At 34.3% G+C, this 19640-nt stretch overlaps 1 protein-coding gene across 1 annotated transcript; it reads right to left on the bottom strand.

Annotated features, from left to right (window-relative positions):
- Nucleotides 1–4532: 4532 nt before the first annotated feature.
- On the bottom strand, nucleotides 4533–19394 carry LOC113065405 (protein shisa-like-2A). The gene is made up of 3 exons (XM_026236619.1): nucleotides 19077–19394; nucleotides 13413–13549; nucleotides 4533–6041 (listed from the first exon to the last, which is right to left on the bottom strand). The coding sequence occupies exons 1-3, from the start codon at nucleotides 19256–19258 to the stop codon at nucleotides 5857–5859; spliced, it is 504 nt and encodes a 167-aa protein (XP_026092404.1). The 5' UTR covers nucleotides 19259–19394; the 3' UTR covers nucleotides 4533–5856.
- Nucleotides 19395–19640: the final 246 nt, after the last annotated feature.

Genomic DNA, 19640 nt, shown 5'->3' with positions numbered 1-19640 from the left:
ATGATCCGCGAACCCGCTCCAAACTCTCGAACTGACTCAAATGATTCGCGATCCCCGAACTGACTCAAATGATTCGCGAACCCGCTCCAAACTCTCGAACTGACTCAAATGATCCGCGAACTGATTCAAATGATTCGCGATCCCCAAACTGAAATATATGTACATTTTTAGTGAAAGATATTACTGTGATGGCCTCACTTTAAGGTCACTTTGAGTAAAAACTGGCACAACTCACCCCACTTTCCCCTACCCGCTGATTATTTGCTGAAAATGTCCTCACCCTCAGGTGATTCGAGTTTGTTTCTTCATCAGATTTGGAGAAATGTAGCATTGCATCAGTGCATCAGTGTCTCATAAACGGATGCTCTGCAGTGAATGGGTGCCGTCAGAATGAGTCCGAACCGCTGAAAAAAACATCACAATAATCCACACCACTCCAGTCCATCTTTTAATGTCTTGTGAAGTATTAAGATAATTTTTGTAAGAAATGAATCCATCTTTAAATCTTTGCATCCAGCTAAAACATATTCCCTAATTCTCTATAATTCGCTTTCTCTAGTGATAAAAATGCATCTCCTGTTGCCTCTCACTTTAAATTTGTTGCACATATTTGTTTAACTCTTTTAAATCTGTGCAGATTTTTCTCCTGATTCAGACCAGACCACTTTTTCACTGGAGAAAGTGTTTTTATAGATTATGAACTCCTATTTTATAGGTTGAGAAAAAATCTTGAGTTGATACTTCAATTTCTACTAAAGTCTTTTTTCGTATCTATACTTCTACTTGAGTAATAAATGCCAATACTTTTGACACCACTGGTAACAGAATTACATATTTGCAAAATAAATGTAACTATAATCAGCTACAGTTACTGAGTAAAACTGTATAATTAAATTACAGTTACTTATGAAAATGTTAAAGATTAAAAATATTTATTTTTCCCACATGCACGCACACACACATACAGATTTAACTGATTACTTCCCAGATTGCATTGACTGCTATAAAACATGAGACACCAATGTTTCAGGAGTTTAGGACACAGAATAGGGCACGTTTATACGATAGCCGTTTTATTTCCTGGGTTTATGTATATGATTTTTTTTTTTTTAAAGATTAACTGTTGATTAACAAATGATTTGATTACAAAAACAGCATCGTAGCTATTAAACTATTCTTGTTATGGTTTTGAATCATTATTTAACTTCAGTTGAGTACCACTGTAACCAAAGTAGCATACTTCAAGTTTATTTTAAAAGCTCAATATATTTTAAAGTATATTTCATGAAGTATACAAATATCAGTGTTCTAATATTTAATTAAACCACAAAGTCTCTTTAGAACATTCTCACTTTTGATTCTGTTAGGGATAAAACTGTACATCTGCTGTAACACACAAATACTGTGTTTGACCTGAGAACTGCCCGAGGTTCACAACATTTCATTTCCATAATTCATTTCTCTTGGGACAAAGATATCTACAATAGCTCAGTCAAATCACACTTTCACTGTCACTAGTTTGCAGTAAATTTGCTTCTGGCTTTGACTTTTTCAAGTCTCAAGAAGCCCCAGAGCTTAAAGGCTTTTTTGTTCTCTCTCTCTCTCCACAAATCAGGACGTTGCCAGTGCAGTTTTTGATGTTTGTTAAAAGAGAGAACAGTCACACAGAATTTAAATATTCTGCGTACCCAGTTTCAGACCTCGTGTCTCAAAATGAGTTTGACATCAACATCACATGAGATTTAAGAGCTTAAATTTCTCTATAAACTGACTTCAGAAGAGCAGAAATAGAGTGCAGAAGTCATTTTAAACCCTTACCACAGTTTATCTACTTTTTATTGTTTATTATTTTTTGTTCTATTGAAGAAAACAATCGCATGGGTTTCAAATGAGAATTAAATGATGACAAATTACTATTCCTTGCTCTATTTTAATAAAATGATAAAAAGGTGCTTAACTTTTAGAAAATACCCTCTGGTTTTAATTGTGTAACTGTTGCAATTTTTGCAACCCTGTTATGAAAACACAATTTAAAACACTCATTTTTATTTGATTTTATTTTTTCGATCAATAAAATGAACTAAACTAAACTAACTAAATAAAGTGTATAAAACATGTATATTATGTTATAGTGAATTTCATGTTGATGAATGAAGGTTTCTCTAAAGATGATAAAATATTAAATATTTTAACATTTAATGATCTGCAGTAAAAAAAAAATACATGTAAGTAATTGTTTTTAAGCGGTAGACCATGTGTGCTGTATTTGTGACAAGAAAGTTCAATCTTTCTTTCTAGCAGTTCAAAGATAAGATGAACCATCAACCAGAAATAAATCCTTCCAGGGTTTTAAAACAAGATAAAAATAAGAACTTTTCACTGCAATAAAGCCAAGTCAATCATTTGTTTTAAGTCTCTCTAAACCCAAAAAGTCAAGGACCTGAATCAATATCTTGTCTGCCTTCGGACCTGCCATAGCTCGCTTCACACACACTTCCCGTTTCAGAGCCATGTGCTTGACATGTTAATATAACACTTGGTCATGCAGGTGTACGAGAGGAGAAACTGACTGTGTATTAATTCAGCTATTAGAAAATTCATGATATGATTTGGTATGCTACACATATGTATGTATATGTATTCATTTCTATATACCTCTGAATGTTGTGAGATTTTCTTTGAGGTGTACAGTTTAATCAAATGCATGGGGAATTTTTTTTCCTCTTTTATAAGAAAGGATTGAACAAACAAAACATACATTTCTAGCAAAGAAACAGCAAAAATTAAATTTTTCTTGTAAAACCTACTATGATTTCATTTGAGTATGATTGAGATACTATTTTATATATATATATAAACTTTTCATTTCAGTTTTATTTTTAGTTATTTTAGTATGTTACAAAGAAAAATATTGCATCAAGCTAAGATAAAAGCTTTTTATAATTTATTTTCCATAAATCCTTCTTACTTTCTTCCTATATTTTATTTGTATTTATTTATTTGCATAAAGCTGCGGTAGGGAACTTTTGACGCTCTAGCGGTTAATAAACAGAACTGCTTGCGTCTTGCGGAAGAACATCGTAGTCGGAACTACTTCTCTCTGTTTATGTCTATGAAGAATCACAACGATACTGGGTTACTCCGCCGCGGTGCCCCCGAAGCAATCTAAAATAGTCCGAATATAAACACTTATTATAGGTGCACCCAAGTGATTCAGTACAAGCTAAAAACAAGGTTTGGAAAATGGATTCATGGTGTTCTCACTTATTATATAAATGTTTTTACATTTTGAACACAAACAAAGTTACGGACCGCAGCTCTGATTGGTTATTTTTTACCGGGAGTGATATATTTCTGCAAATGGCAATAGGACACTGGGAGGAGCCAGAGGAGCTTGATTTTTTTCACAGATTATCTGTCTCATATTCTACTGTCAGGACATAATGACAGGTTTAACAAATATGTAAAAATATATTTTTACAAAAGTTACCTACTGCAGCTTTAAACACTATATAATAACACTATAATAATCTTCAGTTCATTTACAACATTGAATAAGCATGTATCAATGATTTTTAGCGTATTAGAGCAAATCTGCAGCCTGCAGTTATTTGTTTCACGAGGTAAGCCAATCAAAACTGAGGCCATTTACATAAAGTCTTAAAGGTACAGTACATAAAAAACACCGGGTTTAGCTTTAAAGGTTAGAAAAAAAAGTGTACAATTGTAGTGCAAAACTAAATGAGCAGTGTATGAGGCAAGAAACCTTCACTAACATCATAAGTGGATGGCATGAGAACAAATAAACTGCTTCAAGTGTGCAATTTGAGTCTTTTGAGTGTCCTATAACTACTAGTTTAACCACTTTGAGCATGTATGTGGAGAATGCGTTAAAAGAGCGACTCAATGCAGTACACTGACTTGAGATAACCATTACATTCAAACAAGAAGGGGATAAAAATACATTTAATGGTTTGAGCGAGGATTTCTCAGGATGCATTAACTGGTGTTGATCTGGGATGTGCTCTTGAATGAGCAGTCTTTGATGTAATAAACAATTAATGTGATTAAATTTTAAAGCTCAGAGAACTTGAACTTGAATGGCATCTTGATGTCCTGCGGTCGCTGTTGAATCAGATGCACATTTATTTACTGACAAGGCATATATTAGCAAAAACACAGAAAGCATCATGAAACATTACAGACAACAGCAGCTCCAAACAAACACACGTCAATGAAAGATCAATGAGTCATGCAGCTCTTTGGAAACACAGCAATCTTCAACGGTACATTAAGTTTTGGAGCACAGAGAATTGTAATCAAATCAATAGGTCAAAGTTGCAACCCTGAAGATCTGAAGTAAATAACAGATAACCAAATGGCTTACAAAGTAGACTTCAGTGCAGCTTCGGCCTTCAGCAGAAAACACACAACAATTCATAAAAACAGAAAGCCAATGACTTTTCAAGCATTTCCTTGCCACTCAAAAAAAGAGCGAGCGGTTATTATACAGTACACTCAGAAAAAAAATAAAAGGTACAAAATCTCTCACTGGGGACGCATCTTTTTGAAAGGTACAAATGTGTACCATGAATGTAATAATACACTACACTATTATGTACCTTTATGGTACTTACATGCACCCTTCAGAGGTTAAAATCCTTGGTTATTGTTGCAACTCAAATGCTGGGTTGAGCATTTTTCGGTTCATTTTTTCAGTGTTTTGGGTAGTTTTTGTGCCATCAAACTGATGCATTTCTTTGGTAAAATACAGCTTTGTGTACAGTTTATTTGATCTAAAATCATTATTACAGGTGAATCAATCCATAATGCTAAATTTAAAATATAAAAGTTTACATGTGTTCTGTCCTATTTACTATTTAATATCCCAAATTATGTTTTTTGTAACCCAGTGTTTTTTATGTCTACTTTTTGAAAGGGTACTGCCTCAAAAACAGCTTTTGTACCTTTTTTTTATGAGAGCACTCAAAAAGGTAAAATTTTGCACCTTACCCCTAAATGATAATATTAGAAATTTAAAAATAAATATTGGTGGCTTTTAAAAGGACGACCACAGTAATAGTTTGTAGAAAATAAATACCAACTTTTAAAAAAAATATATTACTGAGACAATAATGATTGGTGCAAAATTTGGTTCTGGCACTTTGCATTAACACAGAGTTAAAAATAAAGCTTGCAAATATAAAATAAAAACAATATAAAAAAAAGTCAATTACTGATCTTTTTGACAAAAAGTGGTGCTTAACCTTAAGAAAATGTAGTTGTCAACTTTGTCTGCATATTCTGCAACCCTGTTATGAAAATACAGTTTTAAAGTGACAAATTCTGATGTGTAAAAATGAAACAAAAACAAATTAATTAAACAACAAATAAAAATGTGAACATCACATAGTAATATAGTTAGTTCATTTGGACCTAGTTCTTTTTTGTAGCTGTTGATTTAAAAACTAAAAGCTACAAAAAAAGTATATACTTATACTTTCATGCCATGTTTATTTTAGGTCAGATAATATTTAATACCCAACATGATTTAATGCTATGACCCAGAGTTCAGTTCTGTCTTTGGTTCAGCCTACAGAAGTCTTGATGAATGTAAACGCTTGAATGTTTCTTGCATCAAAAATGCAAACAAACAGGATTTGTAACATTGAGGCAATCCGTCATTGATTTCAGTCTCCAAAAACTGAGAGTTTGTTGAGGCCAAAACGGGGGAGATTTCAATTCCACACTCTTTCTATGGTTCAAATTGTTACATCAGTCACATGTTGGTTGGATAGAGCCGATGAAAAGACTCCTGGGTGATGTTGTTCATGTCGTGTTTGTGGCTCCAGGGCTTTATGAAGGTCCTTCGACGTTGATGGTGGTGACCGTGGCCATGAAGCAGCGCTGGAACAGGCGGTCCGGGTCGGGGGGCTGGTTGTCACAGTCTAGTTTTGCCCTTTGGAAATGCTTGCGGAAACCCTGTGGTCCTGAAGGGGCACTCGGTTGACTCGGACCCTCCTGAGGACTGGGCCCAGATCCTGAGAAACACACAACAGAAACACATTAGACATTTTTATGAAGAGTTTTCTGCTGCTTGTCTGTGCAAAACACACTGGTGAACACAAGAATGCATTGAAATACTGAAGGACGTACAACTATAAAAATTGCATGCATGATGGGGTCAAACAAAACTGTAAATACCTCCTGGAGGTAAGGGATTTTCGATTTAAGACCAGTTTTATTTGATTATTATTTATAATCCATTACGTTATTGTTTTTTTTTTTTTTTTTGCTTTTATTTTATATTTTTAATTTTTATTTTAATTTTATGTTTTAATAATTACACTTTGTGCTTTGACATTTTTTAGTTTTATTAATTTTTGTATTTTTTTTTATTATTATTTGGTTGCCAAGGCAAATTTTATTTATTAAATTTTTTTTGTATCAGTTTTTTTATATTCCATTTTAGTATTTATACAAAAATTTTTATTATTTTAATTTTGATTTAAGTTTTCATAATTACATTGTGGTTTTGTGGAGTAGTATTGTATTTAATATTTAATATTTAAAATTAGCTTTTATTTTTAGTTTACATTTTACTTTTAGTTTAAGTCTTAATAATTAAGGTTTGTGTCTTTTTTATTAATTTTTTGATTTTTAATATTTCTATTTAGCTTTTTATTTTAGTAATTTTAGTACTTCATCTTAATTTCACTTAAAATTACAGAATTTTTTGGTTCAGTTTTTTATAGATATATAATATATTAGTTTTATAATTAGCTTTAGTGAAGTGAATTCTGAGTATGGGTCACCATACTTGGCTGAATGTCACTTCACTTCACTTCACTTCACTTCACTTAGGTTTTCATTTTAATTATAATTAATTAATATATTTTTATTTTAGTTTTAGTCATTCAGTTAGTTACCAAGGCACCATTTTTGTTATCATTTTTTTATATTTATATTTTATATTTATTTAAATTAATGATTGATGGTTTATGATGTTTATAAGTAATGTTTTAATTAGTAATAACAGCTCAGTATAATCACAGTAGTCCAAGACACTCAGAATAGTCTGTAATGCGTCACTGCTTTTAAAGATAACACACACACACACACACACACACACACACACATAAAAGCCTTTAATACTGCATGGAGAAATCTCACACTGAGAACGTTTCTGAACTATAGCAACACCTTATAAAGACTCAGTGTGATATTTTCCCAGTTTGAGTTGCATGGACTATTGTGTGTGTGTGTGTGTGTGTGTGTGTGTGTGTGTGTGTGTTAAATATGTATCTGGGCATTATGATGCATTATCAAGAGCTTTTTTGCAGAGCTCTCTTGGGACATTTCAGAATTTATAATACAAGGCGTAAAAGGTGAAACAGCCTTTTAATATTTATATGCTCAAATGTTGTCATGCATGCCAGCAGGAGCTCATTTGCAAGGCTTTATAATTTGTAATAAAAAGACCATATAGTCCCTAAACAAAAACATGAGTTATCCATGCTAGATGAGTTATTGAGATATTGAGATACTGAATTAACTATCTTAGCATGTTTGATCAATGGCACCCTGAGCTACAGACCAAGGATTTATCCTGAAATCTTCAAGACAAAGTGTCTCCTCAAGCTTTCACGGATCAGTACATCAATCAAAATCCATGTCTGTCGAGTGCTGAGAGAGTACACATGATATGTTGTTATTTCATGCAAGAGAACAGCTCAATAAATGTCCTCAAAAGTGCTCTTGAAATATTAATAAAACTATAAAACTGGGTAACCGCACAGACTTGTAAAAAAAAGCACTCATTTTGGCAGTATGCAACACATTTCCAATGTGATGAATGACCCTAAACTGCAATAAATAATATAATGTAAATGTATTATAATATAAAATAGTATGCTTTTCAATATAATCCAAATGCCAAAGGTTTGACACTGGAATGCACATCATAATTAAATATGCAAAATAATGATGTCATGTGACAGCTACTTTTCTGTTTGACAACTACTTGCATCATTTTCTTTCTTGGGTGAATCCCTTTTTCTTGTATTGTTCTAATTTGAAAGTCACTTTGCATAAAAGCACCTGCTAAACAGATGCAAATACTGTGCTGTTATTGCAGTCAAGAAAATCTCTCTGCGGAGGCTGTCAAGTATTCTGCTCGTCTCTCTAGTCTTACGAAAAAGCCTCCTGTTCGAGCACAATTGATCGCTCTGCACCGCAGACTCTCATAAATGACTGGGAGGAACCTTCTTTGATGTTCACTGTATCTTTAAACTTTATGTTTTTTTAGTTTAACCGGTGATCTTGTACAATACATACTTCACTGCTTTGAATCCTTGAGAGTTTGCTCTAGAAAGACCAAAATAATACCTTGAATTCACACTGTTGAGCAATTAAAGGTCACTTTGACCTAAGAGACTGCACGAAAAGTGAAAGAGATGAGGGAATAAGAATGAAAATAATACTTTTAGTAATATTATTTATATCTTAAATTTACCAGATTACTCCCTCAATACCAAAAACTCTTCAAAAACCTGGATGATAAAAAACACTGCAGTACAAAAATAAAACAATGCCAATATTACAAAATATATTATTAAAAAGTGTACTTTTTTTCTATGTCCTATGGGACATTTTAACTGTCCACTTGGCAAAAACTTTCAAAAACAAAAACAAACAAACTGATCACTGATTTTTCCTTAGCAATCGATGTAAACACTGATCAGATAAACAAGTCAAACGTATTGATCTCATTGTGATTCGGCACAAGAGCAAAGTCCTTTTGTTTTGCCATCTCTCATAATGACAGTATAAACGGCTCTTATGGGATCTTAAATGTCAACTTAATTAGGTGATCTGATGAAGAGCTGGTGTGCTCAAATGAGTCTGTGTAAATGTCTACACTTTTGGAGTACTGGTGTGCTGACTTCCTCTCATTTTTCTGCTTCAAGCTATTTTTGTCTGAACACCCACTTTAAAGCCCATCTTTCAAGTTGAAGATCCCTGTGAATGAACGTGTAGATAAATAGTGTAGGAACTCGATTTGCGTGAATATATTAATCATCAATGTGAATTAAAAAAGTTTAAAATTACTTCCGCTGTCAAAAACACTCCGAAAACCGAAAGTGACCGAGAGTGAAATCTCATCTCTTCGTAATGGAGTCGGACAGTGAAGAGGTTGCAGTTGGGGTTAATGTCAACTCTTACGATAGGCCATTGCCGTATAATTATGAGCCGTCTAGGCGAGATAGGGGTCAGGCAGAGTTAAGGAGATGGGTAAATGGATAGAGGAGAGAGATAGAGTTGTGGTGTGAGGACAATCGGTAGAGTGACATGTCATCTCACTTTCACTTTCACATAGCAGTATCTTTAATAAATCATATTTAGCAATATTGCTGTCGACTTTGTTGTTTTTCAAGCATATATATAAAAACATAACTAGGGCTGTGCAATTAATTGCATGTGATTGTCATGCGCATCGCGTCAGTAAAGCCAGTTCCATGATTAGTAGCAAATCTCCATGACCTGCTTTCAGACAGAGAAGCATTTACTACACAGAGCCGTAGATCACTGACAATTAGGCAATATTGCGTTCATTATTGCAGATAAAATTGTCTGCAATATCAGGGCATATTCAGGGCAAATAATTATTTCTTAAAATAGTGCAAACATTATGGTAATATCTGTTGTACTGACGTGAACTCTTTAAAGACTAATCTTGCAGAAAACATTTAGGACTAGTTGTAGAGGTTTGATAGAACTTGCCTGGCCAGAAGAAAAGCTTGAACAAGGACTTGTGTAGCATATTCTGAAAGAAATTGCCTGATCTTCCTACTGTTGTGCAAAACAAATCTGCAGGACCAGGCAGTTTTAGCAATGTGGTCTGTGAAATTCAGCTGATTATAAATCACAACTCCAAGGTTCCTGGCTGTCTTTGAAGGAGTTTTGGTTGATGCGCCTCGCTGGATGGTGAAATTGTGATGAAGTGATGCTTTTGCTGAAACCACAAGCAGTTCTGTCTTGGCGTTGTTGAGTTGAAGGTGATGGTCCTTCATCCAGCAAGAAATGTATGTTATACATGCTGAATTGCAAGCAGCTGTCGTCGGATCATCAGGATGGTGAGAGAGGTAGATTTGGGTGTCATCAGCATAGTAGTAATACGAAAAGCCATGTTTCTGAATGACAGAACCTAGTGATGCCATGTGGACAGAAAAGAGAAGTGGTCCAAGAACAGAGCCCTGAGGCACCCCACTAGCTAGATGCTGTGACTTGGACACCTCACCCCTCTAAGTTGCCTTGAAGGAACTGTCTGAGAGGTAAGTCTCAAACCACTGGAGTGTTCCTGAGATGCCCTTTTCCAATAAGGTTGGCAGGAGGATCTGGTGGTTCAAGTGATTTTGCAATGAATGGAAGAAGGGATACCATTGTGTAGTTCTCTTAAAGTGCTGGGTTAAAAGTGTGTTTCTTATGTAGTGGGGATATCTGAGCATGTTTAAATTTTGAGGCAAAGACACCAGTGTGAAGGGATTCATTAATTATTAAATCTTTTTATCAACATGTTTTATTAAGCACAAATTGGCTATTTTATTTTGGAAATGACTGATTGTGGACCTCACTGATCTGAGTTCATGCACCTCAGTTTTTGTGTGAACATTGTCAAAATTATCCACACACACAAAAAAATAAATACATAAATAAATAGGGGGAAGCTGTTATAACTTGTGTGAGAAATAGTCACTTTCCTTTTTTTCTTACACCATTTATACAGTTTTGTAAGATTAATAAGGGAATTAAGATCAATATAACTCAAAGGGGATTGAATTACAGTGAATAAGAACCGAATTAGTATGCAAGTTATTCAGAATTAATATTTAACATGTTATCAACTATTCCTCCACCGATAAATTGAGGTTAAGGTATTTTATGAATTCTGGACAAAATATTATCCTGTGGCCTATGGTAATAATATCATAAAATTATGATAACTGATTATGAGCAAGGTAACATAATCTACAGTTTAACCCCTTAACTGTCACTCACGTTTTTGAAGACCTACATTTTTATAATTCATGACTGAAAACATTTTGTAACATGATTTTGATGTGCCATTTACATGGTAATGCAATGTCTGATATTAAAATGGGTTTTAAAGGATAAATTTTGAGATTTTATGTTTTCAAGTGATATATAACTTCTGATGATTTCTAAAATGTGCTAGGGAAAAAGGCAACGAGGAAGTCTTTTTTTTAAACAAAGGTCAAAACTCCTTTTTTAATGTAGATTTCTGAGGGTGCACTCTTGTCATAAAATAATCTATTACTTTTCCTACATAATTTTTAACAAAAAATATTGGTCAAATATATATTTGGGAGTCTTAGACCTTTCCAACGATATATAGTTTGTCAAGATTAGATTAGATTTGCAGTTAACAGGTTAAGGCAGTTACTTGTAAGCACACAGCACAAGACACTGGTGTGTAAAATCAAACAAACTTTATTAAACTACTCTAATACACACAAACTAAACTAACGAAAACACACAAACATTCATTCAAACAGTGACAGAGAAAAGTGATGTTATTTCTTGACCGCAACCTGAGAGAATCAATCTACTAGCAATTTAATCTTAGTTCCTTTTCTTAATAAGATTTGCACCAGTTTCAGCCTAAATTAGGAGATACTGGGTACTTGATTTTCGATGCTCCTTGTTGGCTTTGGATGCCTTCCCTTCTGTAACGAAGTTGCTAGAGAGGGATTCTCTGGCGCTGATTGGCTGGCAGTCGGTCGATGATGCGTTCTGAGGGACAGCAATCGATGGCGAGTGATTGGTTGGCTTTGCCAGGTGGCGCTTCGTTCGCGAGAATTCCTGGACTGCGGGTTGCTATGCAACAGGGTTTCTCTTGAGAGGGTTTTCTTTCAACGAAGTTCAACGAAGGATCTTATGGAAGAGTTGATGAGTTTTGAGTGAGCTCTTGGTGGTTTGAAGAGTACACACTGGACGATGAAGAGGTCAGCACAAATCATAGGCAAGAGCTCAAGTCACTGCAAGCGGGGCAAAAGCAAGGCACAAAGCTAAAAGCAATGCATAGCTGCTTGTCATTGGGTTATATGCGTGTCCATCTGACCCATCCTTCTTAGTGCGACAGCCAATCAGATATTGTCTTGGGCGGGGCCTACGCCCCGTTCTCCGGTTCTTGCATGTAATTAGCATAATGTCCACGTGATCGAGTGTGTCCAAACTTCTGAGAGTTTAGTTCTTTATATATCAAGTACCTACCAAACTACATACTTCCCATAGTTGAGGTGGAAGTAAATAAGGATTTAGCCGTGATAAGTGTTTAACACACAAAATTACTTGAGTATTATAAAGCATGCATAATACAGCAAATACACATGTATGAGGCAACTTCTGATGATTAGTTCCTTTAACTGAGGTAGAAAACCCTACGAATAGGCTGTAATGAAAGTTAAACACACAGAAATAATTCCACAGGTTATATAAAACATACATTATACTTAAGAAATGTGTGAGGTTAATACTTGTAATCAATTCAGATTATTGGAAGCAATTTTGAGACCATTGTTTGTATTAAACCACAAGTGGGTTAGATTTCAGTCTGTTGGTTTTGGGAGACAAAAGTATATGGTTTAAGGGTTTTGGTGATCCTGGGCCAAAGGAATGCCTTAGCATCCTTCCTGATAAGGCTGGGGATTTATGCATTGGGGTCACCACAGGGTTCCTGGTCATTTGGTCTTAAGTTTGGGGAACAAAGAGAAATCTTTTCCTGCTGTACTGACGTCGCTGGTATGAGATTAGACAGACACGAGAAGGAAAAGGGGGTAACATCTCTTTTAGCCATCTTGGCACCATGAATGTGTTTTATGACACGCTAATGGTTCTGAACTGTGGTGTTGGGTTCCTTTACTGAAATGGACTGTTCAATGATAATCCTACAGTTTTTTCTGCTTTAGTCACAGTTTTTGGCAAAATATCTGTAAACTAAACTTGTGTCAATATTTTGGCATATTAATTAACTTTAGTACAAATTACTTTGAGTTGAATGGAATAGAAATTTTAGCGAATGTAAAAAATATGTTGATGATAATGTGCACAAAATAATTGAAAAAAAGTTATTGATACAGTGCATACTTTAATGAAGAGCATAACGCCTGTCGTGAACAAACACTCGTTGTAATTTAATTGAGATTAATACTGTTACTCAAAGACTAAATATAAATGTAATTTGCCAAATAAAGCAAACTCTCATCAAACAGGCTCACATCAAAGGTTCTAAAAATATACTAAGTGTGTTATTAAGTCCTGAGCTCAAGGACTTTCCTCTGAAGATGTGTTCATATGTAGAAATTGATCTTTTGTTGAAGCTGTTTTCATACCTGGTGCTCGTAAAGGCAGCCCGTTGTCCAGCCCTCGAGGTTTAGTGGCAATGAACAGGTAGCAAAGCACACAAATAGTAATGATGAATGCTAACAGCACAACAGCAGCTATAGATAAACCAACCAGGGCTCCCAAACTAAAGAACAAGAGACAGAGAAAAAAAAGAGACAGATTAAACAGTTTACCTGGATCGTGTCAATATCAAATGCCCACAGAAATGATTTGACAAGAGCAGTTTTCTTTCTTATTCATGTCACCACCACAAACTTTTAGTTTGTTTCTTCCCTCAAGTTTTCCCCTGACCTAGTTTTCCCTCGTGTGTTGATTAGTTCATTATGTTCACCTGTGTTCTGTTTATCTAGTCATTAGTTCCTTGTTTGAGTCAGTATATGTACTCTAAGTTCTGTTCCTTATGTTGTCCGATATTGTTGATGTTACACTGTGTGTGAGACATTCTTCGGCCTGTGGATTACTATTAAAATTATTTGTTTCTGCTATCTTCATCTTGCCTTCATCTTCCTTGCAGCAGTCACATTTACACACCTTGCTGGCAAACTGTTTTTAGGTCTTATTTAAGCTTAAAACAAGAAGTACATTATATTATTATTAATATTATTATTATTGCATTTAGATTTCAAAATGATGTTTTATTAATATATATATATATATATATATTAAGCTCTTGGTGGTATATATAATTTTTTTTTATTTTACATAATATCTTCCATATCTATCTATTTAGCTATGTGTCATCTATATATGTATAAATAATTAGTCAGACACTTACGCTGAACAGAAAAGATATCTAATAAAATCATACCCGTTTTGCCATACACATACAGTACACACACAAAACACATTTGCATATTTCTGACTTCAAAAAACCCATTATGTGATTGGAATAAAAGACAATCATTACTTTCAACAATTTGGTTGGATGTTTTTACATATTAAAACAACTCCCTTCGAACATTCTTCTCCTCCCCCACAAGATCATGGGGTTGAAAACGCAAACAATTTTTGCATCACTTCTGCATGCCGGAGAGCAAATTAATTGGAGCTTTGAAAACAGCAAATGAGTTCTTACATAAATCAATGAATGTTAATGGATGGTTCACATCAGGGACAGTTCTAGCATCTCATCCTAGAGAGACCATTAGACACAAATTACCTAAGTAAACTTAACAGTGCATGTGAAACCTCTATTACCCTATGAAGTAAATTTATTTAACATTACTTAGTAAAGACAAGAGAAGTGAGTGATTCTCCTTTTTTCTTTAGTTGTTTGGTAAACATTATTAACATTACAAATGCACAGATCTGTTATATTGACTTACATCTGATATTTTCTAAGTGTGTGTGCCACATTGAGATCTCTTTCATGCTGTCTTGTGCTTGAATGGCTTAAAATTCGGGATGTAACGATTCACTCAACTCACGATTTGATTCACGATTTTGATTTCAGAATTCCATTCACTATATATATATATATATAAAACAAAAGGAGATTTAAGACAAATTATAAATTAAATGTGTACTTTTTATATTGCTTGGACAAAAAGCTGCATGCTTCTTTGTGAAATTGAAATATAACACTATAATATTATATTAATCTAGCACTTGCATATCATTGCTCTTTTGTTGGTTTTGATTGCTTCTATTGTCCTCATTTGTAAGCTGCTTTTGATAAAAGCATCTGCTAAATAACACAATTTAAATATAATGTAAAATGTAAATAACAAAACTAAACTGAAATTTGAAAACAAGCCCAAAATCTAAATTCCTTTTAAATTTAGAGGCATCCAATGGATTTTAAAGGGGTCGTATGATACGATTTCATATTTCTCTTTTCTCTTTGGTGTGTTACAAGCTCTTGGTGCATGAAAAAGATCTGTAAAGTTGCAAAAACTTCTCAAATCCAAAAAGTCTCAAATCCAAAGAGAAAGCTTAAAAAGTCCTGTTCAAACACACCCCCACATGTTTACGTCACTATGTGGAAATATTTGCGTAATTCCGCCCAAATGTTCACGCAAAGAAAGAAGGCGTGGTTTCAGTAACACAGTGTTTAAGCTGTCATGTCAGGGAAAAAAGCAAAAGCACTTTATTTGGCCTTCTGAAAGTAGATGCATTAAGAATCTTTAAGTTTACTTACAACAGAAGCTTGTCAGAAGGAGGGACTTTGTAGAAAATGACGCGTTTGAGAGAGGCGGGGCATAGAGGACCTACAATAATGTACAGTATTTGAAAAATAATGTGTTTTTTGAACATTAAAGCATGGTACACCAAATATACAAAATAATGATTTTTTTAAAAAAAGCATCATATGACCACTTTAATCATGATCCAAACAAAGATGCTGCATACAAGCAACATGAGCAGATTATAATCTAAATTAGACTGTATGACTTTGAAATTTGCAGCAAAAAACTGAACGATTTGAATTCAGTTTCATGTTATATAAAAATATCTGCATGAAACAGAAACAGCGGATGAGCTGAACGAGACGCAGGTTCACTCTCTGCCAGCAGCTGGCACTTAAAGTGTTTCCTTGGTTACCGCTGTAAACAAAGCATGGCTGCACTTATGAACTTTAATGTGCATTTTACAAAGGCAAGATGAAAAGAAAAAATACCATCTAAACTTTTCAAAACACAGTAAGTTACCCTCAGACATACATTCATATAAACTCCTACCCCTAATTGAATCACGATTTGTTTAGCATCTCAACCAATTTGAAACCTCACATATTTGTATCATTACATCCCTATTTAAAAGCACTTAAATGTTTAAATTGACAAGCGTAAAACACATGAGAATGGTACACTTTCTTGAGGAAGCAGCACTAGCCCAGTTGTTCAGATAGCTGATCATAGTTTCAGGGGGGCTGAGATGACAGCTGAAGCCCACTTAAAAAAGGGTCTAGAACCGTCTCTTTCACATTATTTGGAATGTAAACGTTTCCTGATCAGCGGAGCTCACCTTTAGAGAAATTGTAATTAAATAGCTGCGATGGGTATTTTAGACAACTTCACTAATAAAGTGACAAATTAATAGTGAATTGATTCTGCACCATCAAAACTTATATCCATGGCAGTTTTAATTGAGCACTGAGTGAGAGAAAAGATAAATCTCTGTGTTCATTAAGATTACGAAGCAGAATATTTTGGTGGGTCATTTAGACAACCAATAAAGAGACATATTAACAGTGCATCACTCATTAAAGTGTGTCATTTCTGCACCATCAAAACTTAGATCCATGGCCTTTTTAATTGAGCATTGCTGCGAAGAATTCCATTTGGAACCTTTATTTCTATGGATCAGAGATTAAGGTCCTCATCACACTCTCTTAAGACTCTATAAAACTCTAAGAGGGCAGCATGAGCAACCTCCTGTATGTGAATCATCTTTACAGAGTGCCTACAGACTTCTCTGAAATGTCCTGCTGTTAAATGTCATGTCACGCTGAAACATGAAGAAAAGAGTCATCATTGAGTTCCCTTTGAGAGCGATGAAGATGACTTGACCTAACACCTGAAGATCAGTAGCAGCCACAAAAAGCAGCACTAGACAGTTTTAATTGAGCATGAGTGAGAGGAAAGATACTGCATCTCTGTGTTCATTAAGATTACAAAGCAGAATATTTTGGCCTTGTATCACTGAGAATATATATTTTAATTGCAAAAAAGCATGACCGAAGCCTCGCAGAAACACATTCAGATAATTTTTCACCCAGAAATAAAAATAAAAATGGAAATTAGGCCTACATTTTGTTTTGCATGACAAATGGAGAATGATAAATTTTGCATTGAAGTCATGAAGATTTAAAGGGGATGTGATTAAGTCATGTTACTAATTGCACAATGCAAAAAAAAAAAAAAAAAAAGATTTTTGGGGTGAAATCAACATGTTTTCAACAGGAATTGTGAGATTCATGAATATTTACAATGAATGCAAATTGTTGTCCTTATCATCATCCCTCATCAGAATATTCAAGAATTACACATTTCTTATCCGAACATTTTTAACTGAAGAAGTGACTGTTTACTACCGTCTTCCTATTATCAAAACACTTTTTCCAGTTTAACGCTGCTGTCAGAATCTGTATTTTATAAGGCACTTAATAAATAAGGGTAAATTGACTTGATTTCTGCCATTTGTGACATAAATTGCAGCTTTAAAGTTACTGTAACAGTTTACATAAGAATGGATGTTGACTATATTCATGCAGTTATTGCACCTTAAACTTTTATTCTGACTACTGACATCGATAAGTGAAACAATTTGTATGAATTATTGACTCATTTCAATACAGTTTAATCGGTAAGTCAATGCTCTGGAGTTAATAAATTGATGCATGTTCCATGACAGCATTTCTTCAAGCCTTGTGAGATCATTATTAAGTGAAGAAAGTGATCATCGAATTAAGACCTGGAGTGTGATCGTACCACTAAACAGAAACTTTTTGCTGAGATTAATGGCACATCACATCACCTCTGATGAACCTTGATGAAGACCTCTTGTTGTACCCTGTAATGCTATTCTATTATATGGCTTACTAAGCAATATATATACAATTTCTCAGCATCTAGGGGATATTATATTCTTCTTTGCTGTTCATTTTCCTTATGTGTACATGCTTACATTTAAAACAATTATAAAGAGGTTGTCTTGTGAAGATCTGTTGTGTTTTGAATTTCACTGGAAATATTGTATTTAATTAAGGCATGAGCACATATTGTCTGAAAAATCCTGTTCTTAAAAAAAATCTAAACATGCTTAAAACAAGATTAGTTTACCTGAGAAGCAGATTACAATGTCAGTTTCTCAGCTTCTCTGGAAAACTTTTTTCTGTTTTACTGCTTTTTCTTCACTACCTTTTGCACTAACATTTTTCCACCTCAGTGTTCGTTTGTCAATATGTTTTTTTTATTTTTTATATCAAACAATGTTTGTCTTGAGAAGATCTGTATTGTTTTTCATCATAGCTCTGGGAAACACTGCATTTATCTTTATTTTTCTTTGTTTTGCAGAATAATTATTATCCGTATAACAAGTGAATTCATATACTGTCAAGAAATAACTATTATGCACTTGTAAAATGGCTTCTGAAGCCATACAAAAAGCTGTGTGCGATGAAGAGAACAAGTCTCATTATTTAGTCAGTTTTCTCTGAAAATCATGCTGTGGATAATGAAGACATGAATGAATGAGACTGACAAGTTTTACTCCAAATATCATATGGCCTTAAAAGGCTTGAAATATAGCATGAGCATTTTTAATTTGTCTTTTTCTGAGCTTGACATTATAAATTACCACTGTTTTGTGTTGTGTTGAATGGAACATATTTATCTTCCTATGTGTTCAAGAAAAGAATATTTAATGAATGCATTAAGAGCACATTTTAATTTTAAATACTAAAAAAAAACGAGCTTTAGTTTATTATTTAGATTAATTAGATGATAAAGTGTTTTTAAACTATTTTTTTTATAAAAATGTAGGCTACCATTATTCTTTCAACAAACAAAAACACAAACTTTGTCGTATTACGTTTTTCCTTACGCGGTGACTTTAAAGTTTAAAGAGCAACTATATTTAATATACAGTACAATAATGGTTTTAAATTAAGTATCAGTAACAAAATACACACAATCTCGGTGTCTTACCTGAGCCACCACATATATCCATACTCATAAGGGAAAAAGCTGTTGGGGTCGTCGCAGCAGTATTTGACGTCATTGAACCCGCAGCAGAAGATCGCGAGCGAGTCGCTGTCGTGTTTGGGGCACGTGAAGCCGCTGACAAACACGTTCTCCGCGTTGTAATATCCCGAACAATCCGCGCTCATGCTTCCCGAGACTCGAACCCTAAACCCGCCACCTGTTGAAGTCTGCAAACCCTTATATCATCCTCTGGAGTCTCATTAGCCGACTGAGCGTTACTCCAAGCAGTGTAACAGAGATGTGACGAGCTGCCACAGATGCGCGCGCGGACATCTCTCTCTCTCTCTCTCTCTCTCTCTCTCTCTCTAAGACAGTCAATCACTTTGTCGTTCTTGTATCCACTCTCACTTCCTCTCTTTATTTAGGCAATATGTATTTGTCATTCACACAAACACTGAACACCATCACGGTAACACATGATACTGAAATAATGCAACAAACATTAATTTAACAACATAAGATGAAAAATACAATCCCTACTGAAGAAACAACCCCTATTTGTAAAAA

Source organism: Carassius auratus, chromosome 48 (genome assembly GCF_003368295.1).
Source record: "Carassius auratus strain Wakin chromosome 48, ASM336829v1, whole genome shotgun sequence".
NCBI classification, from domain to species: Eukaryota; Metazoa; Chordata; class Actinopteri; order Cypriniformes; family Cyprinidae; genus Carassius; species Carassius auratus.
Note: the sequence above shows the minus strand (reverse complement) of the source record. Positions and strands in the feature narration are given on the sequence as shown.